Source organism: Cornus florida, unplaced genomic scaffold (assembly GCF_030987335.1).
Source record: "Cornus florida cultivar Cherokee Brave unplaced genomic scaffold, ASM3098733v1 CherokeeBrave_3.0.0_Hap2_Chr01, whole genome shotgun sequence".
Lineage (NCBI taxonomy): Eukaryota > Viridiplantae > Streptophyta > Magnoliopsida > Cornales > Cornaceae > Cornus > Cornus florida.
The window spans coordinates 100,187,086-100,197,220 of NW_026775571.1; the positions used below are offsets into that span (position 1 = coordinate 100,187,086).

General features: G+C 31.2%; 1 protein-coding gene across 1 annotated transcript; it reads left to right on the top strand.

Moving 5' to 3' along the window:
• Nucleotides 1-262: 262 nt before the first annotated feature.
• On the top strand, nt 263-2,340 carry LOC132278778 (cytochrome b561 and DOMON domain-containing protein At4g17280-like). The gene is made up of 3 exons (XM_059780666.1): nt 263-862; nt 1,675-1,929; nt 2,065-2,340. Exons 1-3 carry the CDS (start codon nt 263-265, stop codon nt 2,338-2,340), a joined length of 1,131 nt encoding a protein of 376 aa, XP_059636649.1.
• Nucleotides 2,341-10,135: the final 7,795 nt, after the last annotated feature.

Sequence of the window (10,135 nt, forward strand, 5' to 3'; positions counted from 1 at the left end):
ACCACGGTCCCTCCCTCCATATTCCTATACTTGTACGAAGTAGGAGTATTATTTTTCCATATTCCTATACTGGTAAGAAGTAGCACCTCTTTTATAAATAGAAAACCAAACGTATACTTGTTGTAGGAGTAGGAAGTACAGCTAACTAATCAGTTATTTCTATAAATACAGCTAACTCATCAGTTATTTCTTTCATCGCCCCCAAATATCCTTTCTTCTTCCAATTTTTCGATCTTCCCTAACTTCTATCAGAGAGAGAACAATGAAGCTATTGATTCTGTTTCTCCTCACTTTGTTCTTGGCATCGTTTTTTTCTATTTCCTCCGCTTCATGTTCAAACTTTAACTTCCCATCATTTGCGACATGTTCTAATCTTCCAGTCTTGAACTCTTTTCTCCACTGGACCTATAACCCATCTTCCAGAACCCTAAAAGTAGCTTACCAACACACCGTGGATTCTTCGCCGACATGGGTTGCATGGGCTATTAATCCCACGTCAAAAGGGATGGTGGGTTCCCAGGCGATCATTGCATACCCTAAACCTGATGGAAGTATGAATGTCCACACATCACCAATCAATAGTTACGACACAAAGTTGCAACAAGGCAATCTTAGTGTACCCGTATATGATTTATCGGCCTCCTATTCCAACAGTGAGATCACAGTTTTTGCTACTTTTGTACTTCCTAGCAATACCACTAGTATAAACCATGTTTGGCAAGATGGTCCTTTACTTGGGACTACTCTTGGAATGCATGGTGTTTCACCAGATCATCTTCAATCCACGGGGATGCTAAACCTTTCTTCCGGACAGACGGTGACCTCGAAAGGAGGGAAAAACTCAAAGATCATCTTGCGGAATGTAAGTTCAAATTTTAATTTTATTAATGTGTGTGTTTCCATATATAAATATTTGTGTAAGAAAATCTGTTGTTCTAATTGCTGCTATTATTTGTTGTTTAATCACTACATGTTTGGAGATTCAATATTTATGAACCGACTTGGTTTTGTTGGAAGTTCTTATTTTTTATTAATACAAAATTGAAAATAGTTGATTTTATATGGTTGAGTCTTTTTAAGTATACTGTAAAAAAATATATTATATATATATAACTTTTTATTATTATTATTATTTAAATTTCTTTCTTTTCTATCCATGAAACTTTAGACCGGGTTTAGGAGTTATATATTTAAACAAAGTTATTTTTAAAAAATAGAAAAATTACACCAATTTTTATTATTATTATTATTAATACAATGTATATTTTTTTCTATTTCTTCTCTCTGCATCTATGGACGTAGGGCGAAGTTATATTTTATTATTATCAAAGATAGATTACCGAAGCAATATGTTACTTATTAATTTGTTTTTGAATTACACTTTTAATTAATTGATTTCATAAGATAAACTATATTCAAGTGTATATTTTTCTTGCAGTTTTATTTTTTATTTTATAAATGGGGTATTTTTCTTGCTGTTCAGCAAGAACTATATATATTCTTCTTCATTTATTTTTTATTTTTTTTATATATATAATCTGAGAAATACAATTGGCGGAATAAATAAATAGTCTTTTGTACAAATATAGAGAGATACTTTAATTGTCATTCTCAGTAAAGGTTTCCGATATATAACTGTGATTAATTAATTAAAATGATGTCTATAATTTACAGGTTCATGGACTTGTATGTGCAATCAGCTGGGGGATGTTGATGCCAATTGGAGTTATGGTAGCTAGGTACTTGAAGGCGTTCCAACCAAAATCAAGCACATGGTTCCGCCTTCATCGTGGTTTGCAGTCCTTCGCCTTCCTGCTCGGCATAGCCGGATGGGCAACTGGTCTTTATCTTGGCGTCACTTCTCCTGGTGTTCAACATAAGAACCATATGGCCATTGGCACCACCATCTTTGTCCTTGGACTGTTTCAGGTATATTATAACCATAATGCTAATACTTATCATATATGCATATATACCCATCTAAGTACATTACTCTATATATGTTTTTTTTATATATATAGTGTAGAATTAATATTAACAAAAGCTTTTTGTTATTGTGTTTAGGTTTTTGCTCTCTGTCTACGGCCCAAGCCGGACCACAAGTACAGATCTTACTGGAACATGTATCATCATATTGTTGGATATGGAGTTCTGGGTTTGAGTGTGGCCAATATCTTTATAGGATTCAGCATCCTACATCCCGGACAAATATGGAAGATTTCCTACTATGTCACACTTGCCCTTCTCATAGTTTCAGCGCTCCTATTGGAACTTTTTTCTCAGGTCAAAACGTACATGCAAGCCAGGAAGAAGCCAAATCAAGAGAATATTGGTGCTTGATATATATATAATTAAATGGTTTGCTTAAATTGATTAATTCTTGTTGGGAGATTATTAATGTATATCTCTCTCTTTTGTTTATATCTTTTCTCCTTTGTTTTATGTAGACACCTTTCTTGAAGTATTGTCATAAGCTACTTATTGTACTATTGAATTAATATATATATGCATTGTCATTCTTCCTTTGAGTAATTCATATTATGTTTTAAATTATCTTTTCTCATTCTATACTTATTGTATTAAAAATTAATATTCTGATTGATATCAGCCAAACTTACCCACTTTCAAGAATTATTCAAGCATGAAATATTACTTGGGGGCCCAAAAAAAAAAAAAAGGAAATTATTCAAGCAGGAAAAGGTAAAACCCATGTGTTAAACAAATATCATTTGGCATCTGTGTCAATTTTCTAATTTGCACTCACAGTGAATGTAGAATAGTTTTGTTTTATCACTCGTGTTAATCTCCACATTTCACCAAAAAAATAAAATGGTTAATTTATAGACATTCAAACCAGCAGACAGACTGTGACAGTCTATTAATTTTGTAGAATCATTAATACCAAAATTCATGGATTTATTCTTCAACTCACAAGAGCTCAGTTGGATGATTGTAGCAGGTGCTAAATAAAGTGCTTAATTTTTTCATCCCAAAGCTTGTCATAAATTCCGCATTCATCCGTCTTGTAGCTTAGCTTGATTTAAATGCATGAATCTAACATGACCAAAAACAATATTGTTGTGGATTCTCATGGTCTCCTATCATGACGTCTATCCTTTCTTTGACTCTACCATTCTGCGTAACCAAACACAATATTTATGTAATTGTATCCTTTCACTAATCCTATATATGCATATGCGATGTTGTGCCTCGAGTTTTGTTTCTGCCTGAGTTACTTTGTGATTAGGGTTTCAATTGTATCCTTTCACAAATCCTATGTGTGCATATGTGATGTTGTGCCTAAGTTTTGTGTAAAGTCGTTTTAGGGATTAAAGTCCCACAACATTCCTATACTTGAAAGTCGTTTGTGATGTAATGTTAGAGAGCTCCTGTGGGTATAGAACGGTTTTATCTAGTAGTGACTCGGAGATGGAGCTAAGAAGGGCATAGTTAAGAGTAAAATTACTTCAAGATAGCTTTTACATTCACTATGGAGTACTATTATGAGCAAAAAAACAAAAAAAACGTAAGATACAACTGTAGCAGAAGTTGTAAGATCGGATAAAAAAAAAAGAAACGAAAAAAAAGTGATGATGTATATATGATGGTGTGCGAGACAAATAATATGTAATTTTTTTTCTAATTAATAATATGTATTTATTTAAGTAATATGAATTTATCTTTTTCAAATGTTAATGTATCAATTAATTAATTTAAAAAGAGTCATAATTTAACTAATTAAAAAGATTCATTTAATTTGTATAATAATTTAATTGAATTTAATTAATATTTTTTCAAAAAGTGGCGCAAAAATAAACTGCATTAAAAGAGATTGAGGTGCAAAAGGAAATTTAAAAGATAGAGATTGAGCTGGAGCAAGTTGATTGGGAAAGAAAATTGATAAGAAAAAATCAGTGATCGAGGATCAAAAAATGCAATTAGGTCGCGTTTCAAACAAAAGGGAGATATATTATATATATATGTAATGTCTAATGTTTTCATTATATGTGAGAAAATATTAATGTGACCTTTGGTGAAGGACGAATCATTGAATTTTGGGCTTTGAATTTGGTGCATTCTGAAGCGGGTTGTTGAATTCGTTTTGTATTGTTATGTTTGCATATATTTGGGTGTTGTAATTTATTTGGTGATGTGATGATAATGGTGGTGGCGGCTGGCTGGAGAGGATGGAGGTGGTGGGCGAAGGAAACAGAGAAAAGAGACCCATTTGATCTGTTGCAGAGGTTAGATATAGAAAAAGACAATGAAGGAGGGTTATTTTAGACAACAAATTAAGATGTACAGTAAATTTTTCATATCCACCACAAACTTTAAGAAAATTCTATTAATTTGGAAAACTTAATTTTGACTCTATTTTTTTTGCCATTTTCTATTTATTTTTTCTTGCTTACATCAGTAGTGGGGCAAGCATACAATTATATAAGAGTGAGGACAATTTTGTCTTTTTATAGTGACAGTTAAATGGGTGTGAAAGAAAGTTTAATCTTAAGGGCATTTTGGAATTTTTATAAAAAAATTAGTCAAAATTAACAAGCAGGGCAATTTGCACCAAACTTTGATAATACAAGAATTTATATGCATTTATTATTTAATAGGGGTATTTCTTACATATTTTGTATGCAACGAGAGAAATTTTTGCACTTAACCCATAATATAAAATAAAATAAACCAACCATATGAACTATTAATGGCCATTAGTCCCAAAAGTCCAAAATTTTGTGTGATCAATTAATTTAAAATTTTCACAGGTATAGTACTGTTAACAGAAATTTGGAAGATAAGTTTTTGAAATATTCCTTTTGAACTGCATTCTTGATTTAAATGTCTTGATTTAAATAATATGTATGTTATGGGCCGATGCACGTGTTTTGAGAAGAAGAAGAAAAGAAAAAAAAAAAAAAAAAAAAATTTAACTCAAACTTAGTCAGAGGTGTAAGTTAATTAATAAAGTATTTTTAATAGTGTACTAGATCCACCCGAATGATAAAGTTCAGCTCTTTTCTCTACTGGCTTCATAATATAATCAATTATTATCATTATTTAACATGGTGCATTTAAGGGTGCATAACGGGCGGGCCTGCCCGAGCCAGTTGGGCTTTGATTGTTAAACGAGATGGGTGGGGTTGGGTTTGAAGACATATTAGAAAACCCAAGACTGGCTCTTGGGCCTTGGGATAGCAGGCTTGGAATAGAATAGAGTGCAATATGGAAGAATCTCTAAATTTAATTTTAATTTTTATTTTTTAAACGATATTGGCGAGGAAGAATCTCTGAATCGAATCACAATTTTTGGTAAAGAAATTTTGAATGGTATGAAATTTTTAATCAAAACAATTTTGAGAGATAATTTACTAAATTTAATGTGCCAAAGTACAAGGATTTATTTTAATAAGGATGCAATATCCTATTACATAGAGATAGCTTCAATTTTAAATTAAACTGATATTGAATATTATTGCTGATTAAGTTGGTGTTGTTTTATGAGTTGATAAACTCTTTAGAGTACAAATTGTATTGTAACCGGACATATATGTATGGTGTCCAAATTAACTAGCCAAATTTTATTACTAGCCCAGTTTTGAACTTCAAGTTATATGTATGTCAATTGTCTTTTGTAGATGAGGATGGGTGGACAAAATCTGCAAGTGACTTAAACTTGAATTTATTTGTGTAATAAACATATACTCAATTTGCCATCTTAGAACATGTAATCATGCATGGAGGCCATTTTTTAGTTAGGAAGGAAAATGATTGGCGGTTACAAAAGACAATTTGAATGGGAAGCCGAAAGGCTCCACCTACATCCACACACTTAGTATGCCCTTCAACCATTAGACTGTTCTTTTCGGCCCTCCTATTACTACTCTTTTTGGTAGACGTATGAATAATATTTTTTACTTTTGATGAATGACAAACTAGATTGAAGAATATGTGACAATTGAGTTAATGGAATTACAAATTTCTTTTGAGGGCATAAGTAAGATTTATTAACAATTATCAATGAAATTGTATTGTCAGTTGTGTACAAATGAGCCTTTTTTGCATGACATTGATGGTCACAATTTTTTTACCCATGCTTATAGCCATTCCATTTGAATGAAGATTAGCAACATATATATATATATATATATATATATTATTATCATAAGCTATCAAACTATGAATTGACGATTTAGCTACACTATGTTTTTTTTTCTAAATTTGTCACTGATTGAAATAGTGGAGGAAACCAAAAAAAAAAATGTAAAAGGGCTAATTCCTTGGTAGCTCGATCTCATCTTCTGTAAACATAGCTAACTCTAACTTATATCTCATCACAACGTGCATCAACACCAATACTCTGATTATTCGTGGACATGGGTTGCATGGCCTATTAATCCCACATCAAAAGGGATGGTGGCGTCACAGACCATAATCACATACCCGAAAGCTGATGGAAGCACGAATGTCTACACACCACCGATCAATAGTTACGCCACAAGGTTGCAACAAGTCAATCTGAGCGTACCTATCTTTCATTTATGTCTCTTATTCCAACAAGATTACTTTTATGTCTCTTATTCCAACAAGATTACTATTTTTTCTAAGTTTGTGCTTACCAGCCATACCGCTACTATAAATCATGTTAATTAATCTCCACATTTCAAAAAAAAAAAAAAAATTATACGTTCCAAATAAAAATTTTACCAATTTATTTATTTATTTTTAATAGAATCTTTAATACCAAAATTCATGATTTTATTCTTCAAATGACAAGAGCTCTGTTGGATGATTGTAGCAGCTGCTAAATGAAGTGCTCAATTTTTTCATCCCATATATTAAAGCTTGTCATAAATTCTGCTATTTAATTGCATGAACCTAACATGATCAAAAACAATATTGTTGTGGATTTTCATGGTCTCATGTCATGACGCGCGTCTATCATTTGTTTGACTTTACGATTCTGCGTAACCAAACACAATATTGATGTAATTGTATCATTTCACTAAGCCTATATCACTATACGTGCATATGTGATGTTGTGCCTCGAGTTTTGTTTCTGCCGGAGTTGCTTTGTGATTAGGGTTTTAATTGTATCCTTAATTTCACTAATCCTATATGTGCATGTGTGATGTTGTGCCTCAAGTTTTGTTTCTGCCGGAGTTGCTTGTGATTTGGGTTTATGATGTTATATGAGAGAGCACTAAAAATCATTTTAGGCATTAAAGTCCCACCACATTCCTATACTTGAAAGTCGTTTGTGATGTAATATGATAGAGCTAAGAAGGGCATTAGTTAAATGTAGAATTACTTCAAGATAGCTTTTACACTTCACTATGGAGTACTAGTATGAGCAAAAACAATTTAAGAAGCAAGATATAGTTGCACAATTATTTGCAGAAGTTGTAAGTTACTGCAATTGGTTTTGCATGTCAAGGAAAATGACTACAATGGATACCAAACATTTTGGGAGCAATTACCATAGCAGCCTACGGGGATATATATTCATTACAGATCAGTTAAGGCCTCACCAATAAAAAGTCCCTCTACTCTCTAGCCACTATTTATTTTCTTTCTTTCTTAATATAAATATTTTTAAATTCTTCAAATGTTGCTCATAAATATACATATTAGAAAAGTAAATTCAACAATGGGAGAAATTGGATATGGTGTGCTAGTCCAGTGGCTGGGCACGTGCACATGTGCACTTTGTGGTCAAAAGCCCAGGTTCGAATCCCCACTTCATTAATCAGTTGTTTTTAACTTTCAAAAAAAAAAAAAAAAAGAACAATGGGAGAAATTTGAGTCTTATCTTCTCTTTTAGATAGTTTTCTTATATTGAATGATAATAGAAACTTCGACTCACTAGGAGATAGCTCTCTTTCTACCAATGCCTCGATCAATAAGAGCATCCACAGCGCAAGCGTTTTTGCCTGGTGCTCTATCGATTGAAATTCTTTGGTGTGGGTTTCGCCATTTGTTAGAACTGACACCAAATTTCACATTGGAGTAGTGCCTGGTTGTATATTATTCTTTGAAAAAATAATAATAATAATAATAAAAAGTTATGGTGTATGATGGTGTGCGAGACAAATAATATGCAATTTTTTTCTAGTTAATAATATGTGTTTATTTAAGCAGTGTGAATTTATCTTTTTCAAATCTATTAATTAATTTAAGAAGAGTCATAATTTAACTAATTAAAAAGATTCATTTAATTTGCATAATAATTTAATTAATATCTTTTCAAAAATTGAAAAGAGATTAAGGTGCAAAAGGAAATAAAAAAGGGTGCAGATTGAGCGGAAGCAAGTTGATTGGGAAAGAAAGATGATGAAAAAAAATTCAAATGATGTTACAACACCAGTGATCAAAGCATGGATCGTGCAATTAGGCCGCGTTTCAAACGAAGTGGAGATTATATGTAATGTCTAATTTTTATTAGTAAAAAGGTAAGCTTGTATATAAGAAAATGAAGAATTTACAATAATATACAGAAAGCCCAAGAGGCACCAAAAGCCTCAAACAACCAGTGGCAATGCCAGTGAAAATAACACAAAGGAACAGCAACTGCAAACACGTCAAAAGAAATACACGAAAAGAGCTCTAAGCAACTGAGGAGTAACATTAAATTGACTATAAGCAGAGGAGCAACTAGGCTGAGATGCAAGCACGGGAGATGAATTAGGTTATGACAGCAGATAGGATTGTCCACAAGCAGTGGAGCAACCTTGCATGAATAGAAGATGCAGCTCTGATATAGAGGTAATTAGCCTCAGATCAGAATAGTGCCTCAGTTTTATTGTAGCAAGTCTTGCTCTGATGCATGACTTGATTTGAGAAATTATATGTGGGAAAATATTAATGTATTTTTTTTCTCTATTTGTAGGAAAGTATGTACTTTTTCTCTATATATATAATATGGCTTTTTTTTTTTTTAATTTTAAATATTGCTTTTTTAAATATCTCAAAATATATAATTTAAGAATAATATTATAGCCGTTAAGATATAGTTATTGAATAAAGCACAAACAAACAACTGAATTTTTTTTGAAAAAAATCATTTATTTTTTTTTATAAGTAAATTCATTTTAAGAAATAGTAAAATGAATAGCTTTAGAATAAGTTCACACAATGAGACATGACTGTGCTTAGGTTGATCTACACTTTTAAAAAAAGAGTAGAGAAAGGGGGTTTGATGCTGCTACTGTTGAGAGGTAATGTGAAAATCTTTAACGGACTAAAACAAAAAATCATAAATCACAATTTACTAGACCTGACAAATAAATAAATAAACAAAAATCCCAATTTGGATATAACAAAAATCTATTTAACTTTGGCTCCTTTCTAAGGTAAAAACTAAATAAAATGACTGTGTCACGCAGGTTATATAAGATGGGTACTATACTCTAGTATTCTTCATGGCCCCTTTATGGAATTTGGATGACATAAAATTGTTTTTTTTCGATAATTAGACATAAAATTGTTTTTTACTCCTAAAAATTCATTAGTGTGGCAATTGATTAGTACAGCGTGCTCATATATAAATTTTACTTTAGAGAGTGGAGTAGCGCCTGGCAAATATATTTGATGATGAGTAAAACGAATAATATGTATTTATTTAACTTGTATATTTTTCAATATAGTCTGGATGTGAATCTATTCTTTTTCAAATCTTGTTGTATCATTAATTAATTTAAAAAGACTTATATATTATTTAATAAAAAAAGAACCATTTAATTTGTATAAAAAATTAATTAATTACACATCCACACTCTGTCCTTTGCGATGAGTGTTGGATAGCTATCAAGGGGGTAAAGTGTCAAAAAAATCTCTCTAAACTATGTTTGAATTTGTAAATAACTCACCTCAACTATATTTTGTCCATAATAACTCATAAATTATCACATTTTGTTGCAAAGTACCCCAATGCCTATACTATATTTTATTAAATGATCATTATGTTCTTTCTTATTGAATTTAATTTATTTTTATTATTGAAATAAATTATGAAAAAAATCACACTAATTTGATGATAAATTCTCCATTAAATTTACCTTTAATTTTTGAAATTAATTGTTTAAATAAAAATCTTTAGTAGATTTTTTTTAAAAAAAAAAAATTAATTAAATTT